Source organism: Ornithorhynchus anatinus, chromosome 2 (assembly GCF_004115215.2).
Source record: "Ornithorhynchus anatinus isolate Pmale09 chromosome 2, mOrnAna1.pri.v4, whole genome shotgun sequence".
Lineage (NCBI taxonomy): Eukaryota > Metazoa > Chordata > Mammalia > Monotremata > Ornithorhynchidae > Ornithorhynchus > Ornithorhynchus anatinus.
In genome coordinates, this window is record NC_041729.1 from 138,684,739 (window position 1) to 138,709,255 (window position 24,517).

A 24,517-nucleotide genomic window follows, 5' to 3' on the forward strand; every position below is an offset into this window, starting at 1 on the left:
CTACCAGCCCCAGTTTAGAGCAGAACAATTAGAGCTATGTATCACAAGCCCCCAGTTCATACCAACCAGGACCTTCCTGGACCAGGGGAGACTCAGTGACATGTAGAAGAGTTCAAACCACCCCTCTGATCACCAAGATTACTGTGAACAGTTTTTTATGCAAGGGAGTAACATATACATACATACATACACTCACTCCATCACCTAAGGGTCCAATACCAGCCGGTGGTCAAAGGAGCCCATTCTGTCAATGCTTCTTCTTTCCGCTTCCAAGTGCTTCTGTTGCTGTCAAGTGCTCCTCTCCTGTTGCTCTTAGCATGCTGTTTCCTTCTCTGCATGCTTCTACTTCCCATACTGCCTCCAGGTGTCACTTACCAATTCAAAATGAGTGCCTTTTATCTGCCTTAGGTGTCACAGCTGGGGCTTACTTGCAGTCATTAATTGGTCCAGGCCCAGTACTGGGTAGAACAGAAGAGAAAGCCACACTTCCCTCCATGTACCTCCTCCCATAGGCCCGCAATCACCTACCTCAAATACAGCACCTCGGTGCCTCTTGCAAGTCTCAGGATCACAAACAGTCACTGAAAAGGCAAGCTTGTTGTGGGCTCACCACAAGAGGAACCACAAGAGCTTGCCATCTGCATCCATCCATCATATTTATTGAGCACTTACTGTGTGCAGAGCATTGTACTAAGTGCTTGGGAGGGTACAATAGAACACCAACTGTAAACAAATTCCCTGCCCACAATGAGCTCAGTATCTAGAAGGGGATCATATTATTGATATCACATTATTTGAGGTTGTGCCCTCTTAAAGTGCTTCTTCTGCCCAACTTATCAATAAATTGTAAATTATATATTTAAATTATTTATTTTTACTAATGGCTGTCTCCCCTACTAAACTATAAGCTAATTTTGGGCAGGGACTGTGTCTACCAACCCATTGCATTGTACTCTTTGTACATTGTACCCCAGCTCTGCCACTTGCCAGCTGTGTGACTTTGGGCAAGTCACTTAACTTCTCGGTGCCTCAGTTCCCTCATCTGTAAAATGGGGATTAAGACTGTGAGCCCCACGTGGGACAACCTGATTCCCCTGTGTCTACCCCAGCGCTTAGAACAGTGCTTGGCACATAGTAAGCGCTTAACAAATACCAACATTATTATTATTATTATTATTACTCTTCCTCATGCTTACTAAATTGCTGTGCAGAAGATGTGTTCAATTAATACCATTGATTGCTTGATTAATTGATTGATTTCCATTCCCTACATAGCCTCAAGTGTACCTAACTGTTGTTGATTCCACATGGGTGTTGCCCTGGATGGGCACTGTGGCAATTCTTGTAGTATAACTAATAATAATAATTTTGGTATTTTAGTGCCAGGTGCTCTGGTAAGTGCTAGATACAGGGTGATCAGATGGGACTCAGTCCCTATCCCACAAGGAGCACACAGTTTAAGGAGGAGAGAGAACAGGTGTCTTATCCCCATTGTTGAGGAAACTGAGTCACAGTGATGTGAAGTGACTTGCCCAAGGTCACACCTCAGGCAAGTGAAAGAGCAGGGATTAGAGGCCAGGTCCTCTGACTCCCAGTGTGGACTCCTTCTACTAGGAGCCAGTCCCAACTGTCATCCTTCCCTGCTGTTGAACATGAATTGTAGTGAAACTTAATATCTTAATAATAATAATAATAATAGTATTAAGTGCTTACTATGTGCCAGGCACTGTACTAAGCGCTGGGGTGGATACAAGCAAATTGAGTTGGACACAGTGTCTGTCCCATATGGAGCTCACAGTCTTGCAGATGAGGAAACCGAGGCCCAGAGAAGTGAAGTGACTTGCCCTAGGTCACAGAGCAGACAAGTGGTGGAGCAGGGATTAGAATCCATAACCTTCTGACTCCCAGGTCCTTGATGTATCCGCTATGCCATGCCACTTGTGGAGAAGCTGTGCCCATTTCTGAGTAGCACATTACTTTCCCTGAGTGAAGATCTCAGCAGGAATGCCATCAGGTCCCGGGAGGGCAGAATTGGGGAGGGTCCCTGAAACTCATTTATTCATTCAGTCGTATTATTGAGCACTTACTGTGTGCAGAGCACTGTACTAAGCCTTGGAAAGTACAATTCAGCAACAAATAGAGACAATCCCTACCCAACAACGGGCTCACAGTCTAGAAGGGGCAAGTCACTTCACTTCTCTGGGCCTCCGTTACCTCATCTGTAAAATGGGGATTAAGAGTGTGAGCCCCATGGGGGACAGGTACTGTGCCCATCCTAATTACCTTGTTTCTAGCCTTAACACTTAACAAGTACCATAATTTTTATTTTATTTTTACCTCCACATCACATAGAGGCTTCTACTTCCTCCAAGATGGGCACCACAAGGAGGCACCTGGGGGCCAGGGGCATAGGCAGCCACCAGGGACCAGGGTGCATCAGTACCCACTTGTCTGCTGTGTGACTTTGGGCAAGTCACTTAACTTCTCTGTGCCTCAGTTCCCTCATCTGTAAAATGGGGATTAAGACTGTGAGCCCCACGTGGGACAACCTGATTCCCCTGTGCCTACCCCAGCGCTTAGAACAGTGCTCGGCACATAGTAAGCGCTTAACAAATACCAACATTATTATTATTATTAACCTGGGGTTATATAGGTCACCACCTCCCCCTCCCCCCCAACAGTGAGAAGCAAGAGGCAAGATCAATCAATCAATCATATTTATTGAGTGCTTACTGTGTGCAGAATATTTTAGTAAGTGCTTGGGGGAATACATTATAACTGAGTTGGTAAACATATTCCCTACCCACCAAGCTCACAAACTAGAGGGGGAGACAGACCTTAATAGAAATAAATAATTGTGGTTATGGATATAGGTGCTGTGGGGCTGAGGGAGGAGCCTCCCCAGGATGGATTAATGACTTGCAACCAATTAAAAGTTTTCTGAATTAAAAGTCAGTTGTAGCCCCATGCTGGGGCTAGGCAGGGAGTGAAAGCTTGCCTATTTCCAGCCTGTTTGTGGCCTGGGGGCTTTGGTTAATGAGAAAGAAGAAAACCCTCTTGCAGACAGAGCCAGCAATCAATCAATAGTATCAACTGAGCACTTAACACTTACTGTGTTCAGAGCTCTGTATTCAATGTTGTACTAAGCACTATACTAAGCAGTCACTCATTTGTACAGTCACTCATCATATCCCGACTAGATCACTGCATCAGCTTCCTTTCTGACCTCCCAACCTTCTGTCTCTCCCCACTTGAATCTATACTTCACTCTTCTGCCTGGATTATCTTTGTACAGAAACGCTCTGGGCATGTCACTCCCCTCCTCAAAAATCTCCAGTGGTTGCCTATCAACCTTTGTATGAAGCAAAAACTCCTCACTCTTGGCTTCAAAGCTCTCCATCCCCTTGACCCCTCCTACCTCACCTCCCTTTTCTCCTCTACAGCCCACCCTGCACATTCCACTCCTCTGCTACTAACCTACTAACCTCCTCACTTTGCCTCGTTCACGCCTATCCCGCCATCGACCCCTGGCCCACATCCTAACTCTGGCTTGGATTGCCTTCCCTCCTCACATCCTCCAAACTAGCTCACTTCTCCCCTTCAAAGCCCTACTGAAAGCTCACCTCTTTCAGGAGGCTTTCCAGACTGAGCACCCCCCACCTCTCTGCTCCTCCTCACCTCCCCATTGGCCCTACTCCCTACCTCTGCTCTACCCCCCTCCCTGCCCCACAGCACTTGTGTATGTATGTATATATTTATTGTTCTATTTATTTTATTAATTATGTGTATATATTTATAATGCTATTTATTTATTTTGATGTTATTGATGCAGGTCTACTTGTTTTGTTTGTTGTCTGTCTCCCCCCTTACAGACTGTAAGCCCGTTGTTGGACAGGGATTATCTCTATCTGTTGCTGAATTATACTTTCCAAGTACTTAGTACAGTGCTCTGCACACAGTAAGTGCTCAATAAATACGATTGAATGCATGAATGAATGAATGAATAAGCAATCTATGTAGGGGAAGCCATCTAATGAGACCACATCTCCTGGAGCTAGCAAGTTAATCCTCATATGATGCCTCTGTCCTGAATGCAAATGATAATAATAATAGCTTTTTATTACTTATTATAATAATTATTAAAATGCTTGCTATGTGCCAAGCACTATTAAGTGCTGGGGTAGAAACAGACTAATCAGTTCAGACACATTCCCTGTCCCACATGTAGCTCACTGTCTAAGGGGGAACAACAGGTTTTTAATTCCCATTTTACAGAGAAGGAAACTGAGTCAAGGTCATATGGCAGGCAAGTGGTGGAGCCAGGATCAGACTTCTGACTCCCAAGCCTGTGCTACGCGAGGTAGGTGGGGTGGGGGTGGAGGTGGAGAGGGTAGAGGAGTCCGTATGGGAGGCCATGACTATGAGAAGGGTCACATTTTGGGACAGGATTTGAGGCGAGGGTGTTGGAGATCACTAACTGCCAAAGACTTTGTCACCTCCGTGGCCCCCAGCTCCCCTCCTCCTGTTTTCCATCCGACCAGCTAACAGCAGAATGAGAAATCAGCCAGTACAAGCAGCTGATGTTTGCTCACAGTGTCCACTGGGCAATGTTCCTCACACCTGTGCCCACCTCTACCCCCAGAAACCCCAGAGCTTCAGGGTCAGGGATGCAGTTGTCCCCTGTCCCCAGGCGCCAGGCCCTGGGGAGCAGCTGGAGTGGAGATAATTAACTTCACCAAGCCTTTGTCCCAGCCATATAAACCACCCTAGCCTGGACTGGGTGGGTGTGGAACCCAGACAAATGCCAGAGGCTGTGGAGTCTGTCTCTGCCCCAGGAATCACAGGTCCACAGCAGAGGAAGGTGAGTCTGCTCCGGACTGGACTGGGGAGCGAGAGGTAGGGGGAATCGTGTGGGAAACCCAGAGGTGGGGGTTGGGACCACCAATCCAGGAGAGGGAAAGGGTTTGGAGAGGAGTAACCCTGACAGCCTTTCCCAGAGATAGGAAAGGAAGTTGTGAGTGAGTGTTACTGTCTGACTGACTGAGGAAACTCCCTGGCTCATTGTGGGCAGGGAATGTGTCTGTTTGTTGTTGTATTGTACTCTCCCAAGGGCTTAGTACAGTGGTCTTCACACAGTAAGCACTAAATAAATACTATTGACTGAATGAATGAATCATGGCAACACAGAAGGTCACTTAGAGTCACACTTACCCACAGATGTCCAGAGATCACATATGCAGAGACACATTCAATTTCTCTCTCTGTCCCTCTCTCTCTCCCTTTCTCTCTCTTCCTCTCTCTCTTCCTCTCTGTCTCACACACATACACACACTCTCATAGGTCCTACAAATTCCCGTACAATCTAACATACACACTCAAAAAAGATTCTATCTGTTGTCCTCTGCACCCCACATCTGGAAGGGGGAGTTCTCAAGCCCCTTTCTTCTTTATCATCTTGGAGGAGGCAGGAGAGGGAGAGAGAGCAGGGGAGCTTCTGGAGGAAGGGTGAGGGCAAGAGTTGTGGACCCCAGAAGCTTTGGGCTGAGATTTTGGTAAACAAGGAATTGAGCCTGTTGGAGAAGAGCCGTTCATGTCTGTGTATGATGAGGTTAATGAAACCTCTGAGGAGACCCTTATTAGAGGCCAGCAAGGGAGAGGCAGGTCAGAGAAAAGGAATAATAGAGAAGGAGAGAGGGATGTAGAAAGACACAACTAGGCAGGCAGAGGCAGGCAGAAATAATAATAATAAGTTCAATAATACTATTATTAATAATAATGATATTAGTTAAGCATTTACTATGTGCCAAGCACTGTTCTAAGTACTGAGGTAGATAGAACCTAATCAGGGTGGACACAGTCTGTCCCAAATAGAGCTCACAAAGTTAACCCCCATTTTACAGATGAGGTAACTGTGTCACAGAGATGTGAAGTGATTTGCTCAAGGTCACACAGCAGACAAGCGGCAGACATGGGAGTAGAACCTATGTCCTCTGATTCCCAAGCCTGCATTCTTGCCACAAGGCCATGCTGCTTCCCAATAAAGGAAGAATTTCTGGGGTTAGGGGAGGTTTCTAGAGACCCACCAAGCTCTAACACTATGAAGAAATATACCTAAGAAGAGACCAAAAGGAATCTATCCCCTGTCTTGTCATCCATCCTCTGCCTCCAAGCTGCAATACAGGTTCATTCATTCATTCATTCATTCATTCAATAGTATTTATTGAGCGCTTACTATGTGCAGAGCACTGTACTAAGCACTTGGGATGAACAAGTCGGCAACAGATAGAGACAGTCCCTGCCGTTTGACGGGCTTACAGTCTAATCGGGGGAGACGGACAGACAAGAACAATGGCAATAAATAGAGTCAAGGGGAAGAACATCTCGTAAAAACAATGGCAACTAAATAGAATCAAGGCGATGTACAATTCATTAACAAAATAAATAGGGTAAAGAAAATATATACAATTGAGTGGACGAGTACAGTGCTGTGGGGATGGGAAGGGAGAGGTGGAGGAGCAGAGGGAAAAGGGGAAAATGAGGGTTTAGCTGCGGAGAGGTAAAGGGGTGGTGGCAGAGGGAGTAGAGGGAGAAGAGGAGCTCAGTCTGGGAACGCCTCTTGGAGGAGGTGAGTTTTAAGTAGGGTTTTGAAGAGGGAAAGAGAATCAGTTTGGCGGAGGTGAGGAGGGAGGGCGTTCCAGGACTGCGGGAGGACATGACCCGGGGGTCGACGGCGGGATAGGCGAGACCGAGGGACGGTGAGGAGGTGGGCGGCAGAGGAGCGGAGCGTGCGGGGTGGGCGGTAGAAAGAGAGAAGGGAGGAGAGGTAGGAAGGGGCAAGGCGATGGAGAGCCTTGAAGCCTAGAGTGAGGAGTTTTTGTTTGGAGCGGAGGTTGATAGGCAACCACTGGAGTTGTTTAAGAAGGGGAGTGACATGCCCAGATCGTTTCTGCAGGAAGATGAGCCGGGCAGCGGAGTGAAGAATAGACTGGAGTGGGGTGAGAGAGGAGGAAGGGAGGTCAGAGAGAAGGCTGACACAGTAGTCTAGCCGGGATATAACGAGAGCCCGTAACAGTAAGGTAGCCGTTTGGGTGGAAAGGAAAGGGCGGATCTTGGCGATATTGTAGCGGTGAAACCGGCAGGTCTTGGTAATGGATAGGATGTGTGGGGTGAACGAGAGAGACGAGTCAAGGATGACACCGAGATTGCGGGCCTGAGAGACGGGAAGGATGGTCGTGCCATCCACGGTGATGGAGAAGTCTGGGAGAGGACCGGGTTTGGGAGGGAAGATGAGGAGCTCAGTCTTGCTCATGTTGAGTTTTAGGTGGCCGGCCGACATCCAGGTGGAGACATCCCGGAGGCAGGAGGAGATGCGAGCCTGAAGGGAGGGGGAGAGGACAGGGGCGGAGATGTAGATCTGCGTGTCATCTGCGTAGAGATGGTAGTCAAAGCCGTGAGAGCGAATGAGTTCACTGAGGGAGTGAGTGTAAATGGAGAACAGAAGAGGGCCAAGAACTGGCCCTTGAGGAACTCCAACAGTTAAAGGATGGGAGGGGGAGGAGGCACCAGCGAAGGAGACCGAGAATGACCGGCCAGAGAGGTAAGAGGAGAACCAGGAGAGGACAGAGTCCGTGAAGCCAAGGTGAGATAAGGTATGGAGGAGGAGGGGATGGTTGACAGTGTCAAAGGCAGCAGAGAGGTCAAGGAGGATCAGAATGGAATAGGAGCCATTGGATTTGGCAAGAAGGAGGTCATGGGTGACCTTAGAGAGAGCAGTCTCGGTAGAGTGGAGAGGTCGGAAGCCAGATTGGAGGGGGTCTAGGAGAGAATGGGAGTTAAGGAATTCTAAGCATCGATTGTAGACGACTCGTTCTAGGATTTTGGAAAGGAAGGGTAGTAGGGAGATAGGGCGATAACTGGAGGGGGAAGTGGGATCAAGAGCGGGTTTTTTTAGGATGGGGGAGACGCGGGCATGTTTGAATGCAGAGGGGAAGGAGCCCTTGGAGATTGAATGGTTAACAGGTCTATCAGGGAGGTGGAGATTTCACTTTTTCTTAAAGCTATCTAGGAAGTCACCTTCCCCCGACGCTCTCCTTCTCCACCCCATCTAGATAGAACTAATTTTCAATTTGAGAGTTCTAGTTTTGATTTTGGAAGGCTGTCCTGGAAATATCTTAAATTCCAAATTATTCCCCAAAAGCTGACTCCAAGTATCCATCTGAGATTGTGGTAAATTTATGCAACTAGTATTGGCATTTGGAGTCCCTGAACAGGTGAAAGGACTCAGAGCATCCTTAGAGGAACAGGTGACCCTAGCACTTTTTAACATTGTTGGGGGTTTTGAGAGGCTAGGAGCTGGGGTTAGCATTAGGCCAATGCAATCATGGATACCAAAAATAACCTCAGAATAGAGCATCCCAGGTTGGGTTTTCATGACTCATTTCACTCTTTTTAAGTATCTGATCAATCAATCAGTCATATTTATTGAGCACTTACTATGAGCAGAACACTGTACTAAGCGTTTGAGAAAGTACAAGACAAAAGAGAGGGTAGACACTTTCCCTGACCAAAAAGGGCTTACAATTTAGAGGGGAATAATACTTCACTTTCTTCAGTACTATCCTGAAACTCCTCTCTTTATGCATTATTGAACTTTCATCCATTCATTTAATATTATTGAATTTGTTGATATTTTCTGCCTCCACAATGTTCCACATTTACAAATTCCATATCCTTGCCTCCTTCCAGGGGACAAAGCTTTTACTTTGGGTTGTTTGTACCTACTGCCCTTAAGCTTCAATGTGGAACCCTAGTCTAGGATGATGAGATTCACTGAACCAAGAGGTATTGGTTTGTATAAACTTCATTTCCCCTCTCAAACTGCATCTTCTTGAGTTAAGAGACCTAATCTTGTCATTCTATTCTCCATCCCTTGATGATCTGGATTAATAATAATAATAATAATGTTGGTATTTGTTAAGCGCTTACTATCACTTCTCTGTCCTTTCTCTGGCACTATTAAATCCTTTCTAAGATGTGGTGACCAGCATTGTGTACAGTTCCACATAAGGACCTCCCTTGATTTTCAGAGAAGACCACACTGTCTGTGAAGTTCATCTACAATCAATCAATCAATCGATCATATTTATTGAGTGCTTACCGTTATACAGAGCTCTATATTAAATTCTTAGGAGAGGGACAATATGAGTGCATGTATGGATGAAAAGATAAAAACAGGACCCACAATCCTGACCGCATTGTGGACACAAAAATGTTGTGGTGTCAAGTTTAACTTTTTAGTGCCTGGCAATGATTTCCCTTTTGTCCGCTGGTATTACATTCTTCCCACAACATTTCCTTGAAGAGAGCCACTCTTGATAGTGGTATGTCGGCTGATCTAGTCTCAACAATTGATTGCGAGTTTTATGCTGGGATGCAGCACTGTCTGAGGCTTTGTTTTACTGTATCCTTAACATATTTCCTCTGCCTTCTTTGCTTTGGGCTTCCTAATTTCATCTTTCCAGAGAGAAATTGTACTCATTCAATCATATTTATTGAGAGACAATCCCTGCCCACAACAGGCTAACAGTCTGGAATGGGGGAGACGAACATCAAAACAAGTAAACAGATATCAGTAGCATCATTATAAATAAAAAGAATTATAGATAATATGCACATTAATAAAATAAATAGAATTATAATTATAAATTGTACATATATACACAAGTATTGTGGGGCAGGGAGGGGGGTAGAGCAAAGAGAGTGGGTCGGGGCAATGAGGAGGGGAGGAGAACCAGAGGAAAGGGGGGCTTAGTCTGGGAAGACCTTCTGGAGTAGGTGAGCTTTCAGTAGGACTTTGAATGGGGGAAGTGTGCTAGTTTGGTGGATTTGAGGAGGGAGGGCATTCCAGGCCAGAGGTAGGATGTTGGCCAGGGGTTGATAATGGGACAGGCAATGACAAGGCACAGTGAAAAGATTAGTACTAGAGGAGCCACCTAAAACTCAACATGAGCAAGACTGAGCTCCTCATCTTCCCTCCCAAACCCGGTCCTCTCCCAGACTTCTCTATCACCATGGATGGCACGACCATCCTTCCCGTCTCTCAGGCCCGCAATCTCGGTGTCATCCTTGACTCGTCTCTCTCGTTCACCCCACACATCCTATCCATTACCAAGACCTGCCGGTTTCACCTCTACAATATCGCCGAGATCCGCCCTTTCCTCTCCACCCAAACGGCTACCTTACTGTTACGGGCTCTCGTTATATCCCGGCTAGACTACTGTGTCAGCCTTCTCTCTGACCTCCCTTCCTCCTCTCTCGCCCCGCTCCGGTCTATTCTTCACTCCGCTGCCCGGCTCATCTTCCTGCAGAAACGATCTGGGCATGTCACTCCCCTTCTTAAACAACTCCAGTGGTTGCCTATCAACCTCCGCTCCAAACAAAAACTCCTCACTCTAGGCTTCAAGGCTCTCCATTGCCTTGCCCCTTCCTACCTCTCCTCCCTTCTCTCTTTCTACCGCCCACCCCGCACACTCCGCTCCTCTGCCGCCCACCTCCTCACCGTCCCTCGGTCTCGCCTATCCCGCTGTCGACCCCTGGGTCACCTCCTCCCGCGGTCCTGGAACGCCCTCCCTCCTCACCTCCGCCAAACTGATTCTCTTTCCCTCTTCAAAACCCTACTTAAAACTCACCTCCTCCAAGAGGCGTTCCCAGACTGAGCTCCTCTTCTCCCTCTACTCCCTCTGCCATCCCCCCTTTACCTCTCCGCAGCTTAACCCTGTTTTTCCCCTTTTCCCTCTGCTCCTCCACCTCTCCCTTCCCATCCCCACAGCACTGTACTTGTCGGCTCAACTGTATATATTTTTGTTACCCTATTTATTTTGTTAATGAATTGTACATCGCCTTGATTCTATTTAGTTGCCATTGTTTTTACAAGATGTTCTTCCCCTTGACTCTATTTATTGCCATTGTTCTTGTCTGTCCGTCTCCCCCGATTAGACCGTAAGCCCGTCAAACGGCAGGGACTGTCTCTATCTGTTGCCGACTTGTTCATCCCAAGTGCTTAGTACAGTGCTCTGCACATAGTAAGCGCTCAATAAATACTATTGAATGAATGAATGAGCAGAGTGAGTGGGCTGGGATGTAGAAGGAGAGGAAAGATGCGAGGTAGGAGGGGGCAAAGTGATGGAGAGCTCTGAAACCAATAGTGAGGAGTTTTTGCTTGATACAGAGGTTGATAAGCAACCACTGGAGATTTTTGAGGAAGGAGGTGACATGTCCAGAGCATTTCTGTAGAAAGATAATCCGGGCAGCAGAGTGAAGTATAGCTTGAAGCAGGAGAGGCAAGAGTTTGGGAGATAAGAAAGGAGGCTGATGCAGTGTTGCAATAATATGCAGTCAGAATGTGATGAGTGACTGTACTAATGTTGTAGCGGTTTGGATATCAGCTCTCCTTTCAGGAGCTGTCTGAGTCTGGCGGACCAAAAAACCAAGACCCCAAGATGTCTTTACTGAGCCGTGATGGCTAGCTCAAACCTGTCATGTAATTATTGATGGTGGTATTTATTAAGCAGCTACTGAGGGTGAAGCCCTGCCTCGTCTTGTCATATGCCATCGAGTCGTCTCGGACTTGTAGCGACACCACGGACACATGACTCCCAGAAAGTCCCACCTCTATCTGCAATCGTTCTGGTAGTCTATCCATAGAGTTTTCTTGGTAAAAATACAGAAGTGGTTTACCATTGCCTCCTTCCACACAGTAAACATGAGTGTCTACCCTCGACTCTCTACTCTGCCTCTGCTGCCCAGCACAAGGGAGTTTTGACTTGTAGCAGATTGCCTGCCACTCGCTAGCCACTGCCTAAGCTAGGAGTGGGAATGGGTAGGCCTCTGCTTGACTCTCCCTCCCATAGTTGAGACTGGTAGAGTACTGAAAACTCTCCAGGTGTGACCCTGAGAGGGGCGAAGCACTATACTAAAGGGCCTAAAAGAAGCAGTAGTAGCGATGGAATTTATCAAGTGCTCATTGTGTGAAGACCCCTGCAGTAAGCACTGGGAAAGAATATACTGGTAGATATGACAATCAGGGTCTTCACATCTAAAGATAAATAGGGCAAGAGGGGACTGATTGGTGATAGGTATGACGAGATTAAACAAAACACTCAGATAACATAAAGATAAAAACAAAGCTCAGAAGGGTACTGTGGATAGAGGAGACGATTTTAGGATCCTCAAGAGGGAACAAGGAGCAGATAAAAATTATTTACACGAAGTATGAGTTGGAATTTACTTTTCCCTAGATTCATTTCCTGGCAGTTACTCAAAATGAAGTCAGTTTTCTTTGACTCGCTCAGGTTCATGATGCCTCCATTGGTTTATCCCACTGCATTTGATCTCAAAGAGAGGATAGCATTATCTGCTCTCCATCTAGCCTGTTCCTCTTCCCCCTCTAGACTGTAAGCTCCTTATGGACAGGAAATGGGTCTACCAACTCTGTTTTATTGTACTCTCTGCACATTGTAAGTGGTCATTAAATATCATGAATTGATTTGCCATTGGAAAAACTTCACTGAACATTTTCTCACCAAATCATTTGATAAATGCTAAATACATTCAGTACTAGTACTGATTCCTACCCCTTCTAATTAACTTCCTTGTAACTTCATTCATTATCTTATATTTATTTAGTGCTTACTGTGTGCAGAGCACTGCTCTAAGCTCTTGGAAAGTACAATGCAGCAACAAAGAGAGACAATCCCTGCCCATAACGGACTCACAATCTAACCCCAAAGGATAATTCATGTCAAGCCCTACAATTCACTTTCCGCCTTTTAGGAAAGCAGCTAACCACTACAGAAATCCCACGGTCACTCAGTGTTTAAAATCCTTTGGGGTGGAACCTTGTCAGAAGCCTTTTGAAGATCTGTAAATGTTTAGCCCACTGGTCTCCGTCTATGCACATGCTTACCGACCCCTTCAAAGAGCTCCATTAGATTAGTGAGGCATGATTTCCCTTACAGAAAAGTGAAGTCATTCCCTTTGAGAAACTTATTATTGGAGGGGAGACTGGAATAATCATATTTAGTGAGCACTTACTTTATGCAGAGCACTGAACTAAGTATTTGGGAGTGTACAATCCAATAATAAAATGGAAACATTCCCTGCCCACAGCGAGCTTCCAGCCTAGATGGGGAGACAGCCATTAATAGAAATAAAGTACAGATATGGACATAAGTGCTGTCCTGACTGATTAACTGGCCTTCCATTAGCATGACACAATTAACCTCTTATTGATCCCAGACCAGGAAAGACCGGATAAACTTGGATAATTGATATCTACCAGGCATCTTCAAACCTCACTGTGCATTGTCAACCTCTTCCACAGTCAGTCTTTCCTTCTGGCCTCTTCTCTCTGGACTCTTTTCATCCTCTGGGTAGTAAGCAATAAAATATCCTCAAGGCATAGAGCATACTGGAACAACAGCAAAAGTGGCCTGGAAAATCTACATCCTGGAAAATCGAGAAATAGTTTCCAGCGATGGTGAGATAGTTAATGCTTGTGTGTTGTTTGGAGTTATGGGGAAGATATTCCAAAGGAATGGATAGAGAACTGAGTCTGGAAGGAAGGGAATGAGTGGGGTTTGGCATGTATAAAAATGGAGGCTATTGCCTGCATGTGGGAGAATGTGAAATAAAACTCAGGGATTGGGGGCAGGGGCAGGGGAAGGTGAGGGGAGAGAGTAATGACAATAAGAGAATTTAGCCTTTAGGAAAACAGTAGGGGTGAGACCAGCACCCCTATCTTGGTCACGGGTCTGTAATTTTATTCTTTGCAGCATGTTTTGTATTCTCCACTCTCACTAAATCTGCTGAGTAAAAGTTTGGAAGCATGTGTTTGATTGCCATACTCAACCTGCCCTAACATGCACTATCCCATTTCCCCACCCTCCTCTAATTTCTAACTGCCCCCAGATCATCATCATCATCATCATCATCTCATCATCATAATCTCATCTTCCCACCCAAACTCTCTTTTCCTTGCAACTTTCCCATCACTACACCATGAACATCCCTGCCTCACAAACCCCCTAATTTTGGTATCATCCTTGACTCATCTCTCCAACCACACTGCTACCATGCTGACCAAAGCACTGATTGCATCTTTCTTGCATCAGCCTCTTCACTGACATCCCTGACTCCTGTCTTTCCCCTCTTCAGCCCTTACTTCACTCTGCTCCCTGGATCATTTTTTAAAGAACAGTTCAGCCCACATCTCCCTATACTTCAAAAATCTCCAGGGGTTGCCCATCCATCTCCACATCAAGCAAAGACTCCTCAGCCTTGGCTTTCGAGCACTCAATCAGCTCTCTCTCTCCTTTCTTACCGCAACAATTTTCCACTACAACCCATCCCACACACTTCTAGCTAGCTATGGTTCTTGGATCTCAAAGCTCCCACTGATAACCCCTTGCTCATATCCTCCCTCAGTCCTGGAACTGCTTACCCCTTCATATCTCACAGACCACCATGCTGCCCATTGTAATAGCCCTACTTAAATCATATCTCCTCCAAGAAGGCTTCCCTGACTAACCTCTGATTTTGTCATCCCAATCTCCCTCCCTTCTGTGTCATCTAAGCACTTCAGTCTGTACCCTTAATCATGTACCCTTAATCACTCTGATTAAGCGTACCACCCCCAGAACTACAGCAGTTATGTCCATATCCTCATGCTCTGCTGTCTCTAATTTATTTTAATGTCTGTCTCCCCAACTACATTCTAAGCTCCACAAAGGCAGTGATCTCATCTACCAACTCAATTGTACTATACTTTCCCTGGTGCGTAGTATAGTGCTAAACACACAGTAAACACCTAATAAATGCAATTGATTATTATTATTACTATCATTATTAATGATTTATATTCATGTCTTGGGAGAGTACTATATAACAATGTTTGTAGATATGGTCCTTGCCCACAACAAGTTTACAGTCTAGAGGGAGAGATAGACGTGAATATAAATCAATGAATTCTGGATATGTACTCAGTGCTGTGGACCTGAGGGGTGGGGAGAATAAAGGTTGCAAGTCCAAAAGTAAGGGTGATGCAGAAGGGAGTGGGAAAATCAGGGCTTAGTCTGGGAAAGACTCTTGGAGGAGATGTGTTTAGGCAAAGTGTTGGACTGGACAGCTTCAACCACAGTGTAGGTTTCTCTTACATTCAAATTTTCCGGGCCATCTTCCGCCTCCCATCCTGGAACACCCAGTTTGAGGCTCTCAACATTTGAGGTTCCCATGTCTATGATATTTTAGCTTTCTGCATCCCAGGCTTTTTCTCCTTCTTTACCCAACCACAACCTCAGTAGATCTTTGCATACAATTCCCCCTGGGCTGCACCCCTACCAAACTGCTGGCTCGTTACACTGAATTCGTACACATTGGAAAAATAAATGACAGGAGAGAGTGTGCAAGTGGCCCTGACCAATCCACTATCACTAGAATCAATTCCTTGGCTCAGATTCTTAGTCCTGATATCTCAAGACCAAGATTCATCAGTGATTCACCATTTTTTAGGGGAGACTCCACCATCAATATCATCATTATGGAGAAGGGGGCCTATATCATAAGCATCATCTTCGTTATTCTCATAATCATTCCAATTGCCATAATCATCAACCAAACTGATGAAAATTCTCTTAACTGGAAAGTTACAATAGATGCTGATAACTGCAGTCACACCCATATGCAGAGACAAGAAATTGATTGTGTCAGTAAACCCGTTTAATAATTTCTAACATCTCTTCCCACATCTCTCCCACTGGGTTATGAATGTAAACAATGTGCCTTTTGTTTTTCAGGATCCAGGTAGGATGACCTGAGTGAAGCCAGCATCATATAAAGGAACAAAAGTCTATGATTACTGTGACTGTCAAGGGTCCTTGGAAAGATGCTCTCTCCCAATCACACCCAGTTCCACCCCTCTTCCTTCCTCCTGCTGGGGTTGCCAGGCCTGGAAGCCGCACACATCTGGATCGGTTTTCCCATCTGTGCCGCCTACCTGATCTCGCTCGTGGGGAACTGCACCATCCTGTTAGTGATCAAGACCGAGCAGAGCCTCCACCAGCCCATGTTCTATTTCCTAGCCATGCTGGCCGCCATCGACCTGGGTTTATCCACAGCCACCATCCCCAAGATGCTGGGCATCTTCTGGCTCGGCTTGAGGGAGATCAGCTTCGGAGGCTGCCTCACTCAGATGTTCTTCCTTCATGTCTGCACTAGTCTGGAGTCTGTGGTGCTCTCCATTATGGCCATTGACCGTTTTGTCGCCATCTGCAACCCCCTGCGGTACACCACAATCCTCCATAACAAAGTGGTGGCCATTTTAGGATCAGTGAGTGTGATCAGATCACTGGTCTTCATAACGCCATTCATCTTTCTCATTCTGAGGCTGCCATTCTGTGGGAACCACATTATTCCACACACCTACTGTGAGCACATGGGCATCGCACGGTTGGCATGCACTAGCATCAGAACCAACATTATCTATGGCCTCATAGCTTTTTCCATGGGATTTTTTGACACCTCTGTGATAGGTTTCTCCTACATTCAGATTCTCCGGGCCGTCTTCCGCCTCCCATCCTGGAATGCCCGGTTCAAGGCTCTCAATACTTGTGGCTCCCACGTCTGTGTCATTTTAGCCTTCTACATCCCAGGCTTTTTCTCCTTCCTCACCCACCGCTTTGGCCACCAGAAAATCCCTCGCTGCATCCACATCCTCCTGGCCAACCTCTACGTGGTTGTCCCACCTGCCCTCAATCCTGTCATCTATGGGGTCAGGACCCGGCAGATCTGGAAGCAGGTGCTCAGAATGCTCCATACGAAAGATTCCTGACCCTCAAGGGATACTGACTGAATGGTCAATCAATTGTATTTATTGAGCTCCAGCTGAGGGCTTATTCAGCATGTGAGAGAGTACGACAGAAGGCAGACACATGTTTCTTGTTCTCAAAGAGCTTACATGCCAACTGGGGAGACTGAAATATTTCCACCTAGAGTAGTGACGATAAATTATTAAGTGTACATATGAACAAGCATAGGGGTATGAATATGTTCATTAGTGCTTGAGATAGCTCATGACTTGGGCTGCTGGTAAATTCCAAGTCAAGAAAATAATGTGAGTGGAGGGGTGGAATGAGGAGAGGTTAAAGTGGGGTCAGTGAGAGGGCTGACTGGGGAACAGTGAAGGGAGCATGTAGGGGAAGAGAGCAGATAGGTAAGTTGGGAAGTGTTGGTGGAGTCTTCAGACCGATTTTGAGAACTTTTGGTTTGATGCAGAGGCATATTGGAAAGTCACTGGAGGGTCTGGGGAAGAGGAGAGAAAGTTCTAAAAAGATGATCTATCTAGAATAATGTAGTATATAGGCTGTGAGTGGGGGAGGATGGGAGCTGGGAGACTAGCTGGGAGGTTGGTACAATAGTGAAGCAGCATGGCTCAGTGGAAAGAGCACGGGCTTTGGAGTCAGAGGTCATGAGTTTGAATCCCAGCTCTGCCACTTGTCAGCTGTGTGACTGTGGGCAAGTCACTTAACTTCTCGGTGCCTCAGTTCCCTCATCTGTAAAATGGGGATGAAGACTGTGAGCCCCACGTGGGACAACCTGATTCCCCTGTGTCTACCCCAGCGCTTAGAACAGTGCTCTGCACATAGTAAGCGCTTAACAAATACCAACATTATTATTATTATTATTCTAGGTAGGATATGACCAGAGCTTGTACCAGAGTGGCAGCTGTTGTGGGTAAGAAAGGGGCAAATTAGGGAGATGTCATTTGGAAAGAAATTGCAGGATTTGGCAGTAAACTAAATGTGAGAGTTGAAAGACTGCAAGGAATCAAGACTGACACTGAGGTTGAGGGCTTCTGGTACAGGGAGGATGGTGGGGTTGTTAACTGAAATGGAAAAGGTAGAAGGAGAAGTGGGCCTAGGGAGAAAGATAATTAGTTCTGTTTTAAATCTATGGCATTTGAAGGGTCAACAAGTGGAGAAGTCCTAGAGATAAGAGAAAAGAGGGCCAGGTGAAGGCCAGATGAGAGACCATAGCTACAGAAATATACTTGGGAGTCATCCATGTGGAGATGGCAGCTGAAACCTTGTGAGAAGAAGTGCTCCCCAAGAGAGGGAGTATAGAGTGAGAAGACTTGGGGATCCAGAACAGACCTTCAAGAGACATCTACAGTAAAAGATGGAGAGGCAGGGAACAAAATGGAGCAATCAGAAAGATAGGATGAAAGCTGGGTTATTACTATGCCAGGAAAACTGAAGTCTGAGTGTGGAGGAGTGTGGGAGTGTGCAACAATGTCAAAAGCAACTGAGAGGAGGATCAGGATGAAATAAATTCCTTTGGGCTTGACTATATGAGGAGGTCAATGGAGATCTCAGAAAGCCAGTCTCAGGAAGTGAAAGAATCAAAGGCCTATCTGCAATGACTCGAGAAGAGTAACTGTGGAGCGGAAATTAGGGTATCAAGTGTATCCGATCTATTCTTGGAGTTTGGATAGGAATGGGAGGAAGGTGATAGAGCAATAATGGGAAGAGCCTGAGGGTTCGAGAGGACTTTTTTTTAGAATGGGGAAAACTGGAGCATGTCTGAAGGCTGAAGGAAAGGAATCATCAGAGTAAGAAGCTGAAAATGGCAACAAGGAAGGGGAAGAGACTAGGAAGGAGTGAATGTAGGATGTGAGGGGAGAGAGGGTCAGAGGTACTAGTAGAAGGGATAGCCTTATAGAGCAGGTGAGAGATTTCCTCTTGAGATACTGCTGAGAAGCAGGAGAAAGATGAGGGAGCAGAAATGTTGAAGGAATGGCTAGAAGATTTGGGAAATTTCATGCCCATTGATTTCAGTTGTACCAACGAATTAGATGGCCAGGTTATAAGTGGGGGACAGTGATAACAGTGGTTTAGGAGAAGTTAAAGCAAAGGATAAGGAGTAGGAGAAAGAAGAGGAGGAGCAAGAGGAGCAATGACACCCAAATCCACATCTCCCCCCCATTCTATGACACCAAAATCTACATCTCCTCCCCTGATCTCTCCTCCTCCCTCCAGGCTCATATCTCCTCCTGCCTCCAGAACATCTCCATCTGGATGTCTGCCCACCATCTAAAACTCAACATGTCTAAAACTGAGCTCCTTATCTTCCCTCCCAAACCCTGTCCTCTCCCTGACTTCCTTGTCACTATGGACGGCAAGATCATCCTTCCTGTCTCACAGGCCCGCAACCTTGGTGTCATCCTTGACTCAGCTCTCTCATTCACCCCACACATCCAATCCGTCACCATTACCTGCTGGTCTCACCTTTACAATATCACCAAGATCCGTCTTTTCCTCTCCATCCAAATGGTGATCGTGCTGGTACAAGCTCTCATAATATACCGACTGGATTATTGTGTCAGTCTCCTCTCTGATCTCCTTTCCTCCTGCCTCTCCCCACTCCAGTCTATTCTTCATTCTGCTGCCCAGATCATCTTCCAAATGCTCTGGGTATGTCACTACCTTCCTCAAAAACTTTCAGTGGTTGCATGGCTCAGTGGAAAGAGCACGGGCTTAGGAGTCAGAGGTCATGGGTTCTAATTCTGGCTCCGCCACCAGTCATCTGTGTGACCTGGGGCAAGTCGCTTCACTTCTTGGTGCCTCAATTACCTCATCTGTCAAATGGGGATGAAGACTGTGAGCCTCATGTGAGACAACCTGATTACCCTGTCTCTACCCCAGTGCTTAGAACAGTGCTCGGCAAATCTTCGCACAAAACAAAAACTCCTTGCTCTTGGCTTCAAAGGTCTCCATCACCATGCCCCCTCCTACCTCACTTCCCTTCTCTCTTTCTACTGCCCACCCCGGACACTCCGCTCTTCTGCCACTCACCTCCTCACTGCTCCCCGTTGACACCTATCCTGCCGTTGGCCTTTGGCCCACGTCCTACCGCTATCCTGGAATATCCTCCTTCCTCACATTTGCCAAAGTAACTCTCTTCCCCTCTTCAAAGCCCTACTGAGAGCTCACCTCCTCCAAGAGCCCTTCCCAGACTGAGTCCCCCCTTTCCCTTTGCTCCCCCCTTCCCCTCAGCACTGTGCTCATTTGTATATATTATTTATTACTCTATTAATTTTCTTAATGAGGTGTACATCCCCTTGATTCTATTTATCTTGATGATGTTGTCTTGTTTTTGTTTTGTTCTGTTTTGTTTTGCTGTCTGTCTCCCCTGTTTAGACTGTGAGCCCATCATTGGTCAGGGATTGTCTCTATCTGTTGCCAAATTGTACATTCCAAACGCTTAGTACAGTGGTCTGCACATAGTAAGTACTCAATAAATACTATTGAATGAATTGAATGAATGAAGGAAAAAAGTGGAGGAAAAGAAGTAGAGGAAGAGGTGGAGGACAAAGAGGAGAAGGAGGAGGAGGAGAAAAAGGTGGTGGAGGAGGAAAAGGAGGAGGGGGTTGTGGAGGAGGAAAAGAAGAAGGAAGAGAAAAAGAAGGAGGAGGAGGTGTTGGAGGAGGATGAGGAAGATGAGGAAGTGGAGGGAGAAGAGGAGGAAATGGAGGGAGAAGAGAAGGAAGGAGAGGAGGAAGAGGAGGAGGAGAAAAGGAATCATGGTTTGTTGATCTATTTGACCTTGAAGAAATCTCTTCCCTTTTTCCTTCTCAATTTTCCATGGCCATCAGTGATAGAGCTGAACCTCTGTGCCCGGGTGTGAACCGATCCATGACAAGAGAAGATCCCCAGGACTGGAAATGCTGGTCAGACTGGACCAGAATGGAGTTGTGCAGGGACACTTCTCCAGGAAGTATTCCTGCTGACAGAAGAGACCCTGCCTCACAGATCAAGCAAGCTCCTTGGCCAAATTGGCTTGTTTGTCCCTCGTGCTCCTCATTTTTAACTTGTGACTCCACTAGGGAGAGGGGAGACTGGACAGACACACTCAAAGCTTCTGCCGGAGGAGTGGGGCTGGAGGGTGAAACTCATCACCACAACCCTCCCACCAAAGTAATCCACACCAGGGACATAACATAGCCTAGTGGAAAGAACACGGGCCCAGGAGCCAGATGACCTGGTTCTAATCCCACATCTGCCCCTACCTGCTGGGCGACCTTGGGCAAGTCACTTAATTCCCCTTGTCACAGTTTTCTCATCTGAAAAATGGAGTTCAATACCTGTTCTCCCTCCTACTTAGACTATGGGATGGGGTCTGTGTTTGACTGGATTAGATTTTATCTACCCTAGCTCTCAATATACTCCCTGGCACACAGGAAGCACTTAACAAGTAGCACCATTATTATTCAACCATAAACACCAATGTAACCCTGGAGGGAAGTGGGAGTGGGGGGTAGGGGGCATGATAGTGGTCCCTCTGGATCCAAGAGAGGGTTATGGCAAGGGCACAGGAAGATGGTTCACAGTTGTGCCCATCCCAGCCCCAACTCAGTGCAAAACAGACCAAGGTATTCCTGCTACACAACACCTAGGTTCCCTGATAACCAGACACAGTGGCTTTGTCTCCCAACTCATCTCCAAGGGGAGGTGGATGGATGGAGGAACAGCTGACTTAGATCTTGGGAAACCATATAGCTGGGAAGGGGCAGTGTGGTTTTGTGGAAAGACCACAGACTGGAAGTCAGAAAACCTTGGTTCTAATCCTGGCTCTCTATCACTAGTCTGTTGTGGGGCCTTGGGCAAATCACTGAATTTCTCTGTGCCTCAGTCTCCTCCTCCATAAAATGGAGATTAAACACCTGTTCTCCCTTCCTACTTAGAGTGTGAGCTCCACATGGCACAAGAACTGTGTCCAACCTGAATACTTTGTATCTATCCCAAGTTGCAGTATAGTGTGTGGCACATAGTAAGAGCTTTACAAATACCACAGTTATTTTTATTACCATTATTATTATTGCTACTGACAACAATGATAATAATGATAATAATGATGTGGTCATCAAATCCATTTCCCTGCCTCTGAGTACACAGATGGAGAGGTAGAGTGGCTTCCTCGAAAGGGCACATGATCTGAGACTCTGGAAACCTGGGTTCTAGTCCCAACTCTGTCCCTAATCCTCTGCATGAACTTGGGCAAGTCACTTACCCCTGTTTCCTGATGCAAAATGAAGAAAACAAATGTTGACTCTCCTTATCTCACAGGTATGTTATAATTGTGAAATGGAATGATTGAATGCAGGCATTTTGGAAAAATGAAAGTGCTCAGGAAATAACATTCATCATCTTTGTAGCACCTTAGAAGAAATGTCTACCCAGCCCTGCTGTCGAAGGAGTGGTCAATGTTTTGCCCTTGTGTCCTCCCCATGGAGCCTCAGAGGTCTCAACTACCACTTTCAGTGATCTCCCAAAATGAAGCCTCCTTTCATCACCCCCATCCACCACTCCCACCAGCCCACTCCCCTTTCCCAAGGACCACATCACAATCCAGTCATCTCTCCACCATCTCTCCCAGACACCACAGAGGCCATTTCAATCCTGGGAATTCCTCTACTCCATAGTCTCATATCTCTCTCCACTCTCCTTCCCATTGATTGATTTTTCTACTGTCTCGAGGTCACCCCCAGCTCACCTCCAACCCCAACCCCATCGCCACCACTCTGCCTCCTAACATGACCAGTGTCCAAGCTGAACTGGTCCTTCTGCTGGCCAGCTTCCACAGCTGACACACACCCATCCAAGCAATCCCATCCCAGTGCACATTCAAGGCCTCCTCTAGTGAAGGAGCATCATCTCTGGGAAAGAGTGTGAAGCTGGGATTCAGGAGTTCTGTGTTCAAGTCCCAGATCTGCTGCTATTCTGCTCTGAGTCACCCCACCTCTCTGTGCCTCAATTGCCTCTTTTTAAATGGGAAGAATAGAGCTCTCTTCACATATTCCATGCAAGTGTTATGAAGACAAAATGAGATAGTGTCAAACTGCTTTGAGGCAATAAAAGTTCTAGACAATTCTAGGCATTATTACTATTCTTCTTAAAATATGTATGGGCTTTCTTCCTTAGCACACCCTCTAAGTCTGGCATGTCACCCCACACTGGCCGTGCCCCAAGCAACAGCCAGAGATAACTCTGAGATGCAACCAAGGGAAGTGGACCTGAGAATTCAGAACATCCTCTAAAACTGTTGTTCATCAAAGTGACTCCCCTGAATTCTTCCCCAAGAGGGTCCTTAGGGACCTTATTTGTGCCTATTAGAGTGTAAACTCCTTGTAGGCAGGGAAGAAGTAACTTCATCATTCTGGACTTTCCAGGAACCTAGTACATCAGCTGCATCAGATCTAGTGGGAGCTCAGTAAGTATCATTATTAGTAACTACTGCTCCCTTTTGAATCCATCATCACTTAACCAGCACCCATGCATTTCCTTAGCCCAGCTCTGCACCCAGGACAGCGCTGGATGCCATATACAGTTGTCTCATGGTTGCCCTTCCTGCTTTCACATACAGAGGTGGGCGACCCTGACACAGCAGACATATGAAAGGCATAGAGGCAAAAGATTCTCAACAGAGAGATGAATAAATGAGCCAATTAAGTCATATATCAATCAATCAATCAATCAATTGATCAATCAGTGGTATTTATGAATGCATACTGTTTGCACTAGTACTAAGAGCAATGCAACAGAATTGATGGCACCCTCCCTGCCCACAGGGAGCTTACAGGCTAGAGGGTAAGACAGACAATAATGTAAATTATTATGGATATGCACGTCAGTGCTGTGAGGCTGAGGATGGGGTGAATATCAACTGCTAAAATGGTACAGATGCAAGTGCAAAAACAACAAAGAAGAGAGAGGGAGTAGGGAAAATGAGAGCATTAATCTGAGGAGGATCAAATAAACTGAGGCACAGAGAAATTAAGTTCCTTGCCCAAGGGCACACAGCAGGTGCATGCCATATTCAGGTTTAGAACGCAGGCTCCCTGGATCCCAGTCATAGCCTCTCATCTCATGGCATAGTGGATAGAGCATGGGCCTGGGATTCAGCAGGTCATGGGTTTTATCCCAGCTCAGTGTGACCTGTCTGCTGTGTGACCTTGAGCATGTCATTTCACTTCTCTGGGCCTCAGTTACCTCATCTGGAAAATGGGGAGTGAGACTGTGAGACCCAGTGGGACAAAGGACTGTGTCCCACACGATTTGCTTGTACCTCCCCCAGTGCTTAGTACAGTGCCTGGCACATAATGGTGGTAATAAGTAATAATGGTGGTAATAGTAATAATGGTGGTATTTGTTAAGTGCTTACTATGTGCCAGGCACTGTTCTAAGAGCTGGGTTAGATACAAGGTAATCAGGGTGTCCCACATGGGACTCACAGTCTTAATCCCCATTTTCCAGAAGAGGTAACTGAGGCACAGAGAACTTAAGTGACTTGCCCACAGTCACACAGCTGACATGTGGTGGAGCCGGCATTTGAACCCATGACCTCTGACTTCCAAGCCCGTATGAGGCAGACACAGGGCTGAAGGTCCTGTGGAGCCTTAGCCTTT

The 24,517-nt window shown here is 46.4% G+C and overlaps 1 protein-coding gene and 1 non-coding gene across 2 annotated transcripts; one reads left to right on the forward strand and one right to left on the reverse strand.

The window, feature by feature from the left end:
- Positions 1-11,820: 11,820 nt before the first annotated feature.
- On the reverse strand, positions 11,821-11,959 carry LOC114809438. The gene has a single exon (XR_003757222.1). It is a non-coding gene; the product is annotated as a small nucleolar RNA SNORA7 (small nucleolar RNA).
- Positions 11,960-15,934: 3,975 nt separating this feature from the next.
- LOC114805511 (olfactory receptor 52E5-like) lies at positions 15,935-16,885 on the forward strand. Its single transcript, XM_029046849.1, has one exon. The coding sequence runs from the start codon at positions 15,941-15,943 to the stop codon at positions 16,883-16,885; it is 945 nt and encodes a 314-aa protein (XP_028902682.1). The 5' UTR covers positions 15,935-15,940.
- Positions 16,886-24,517: the final 7,632 nt, after the last annotated feature.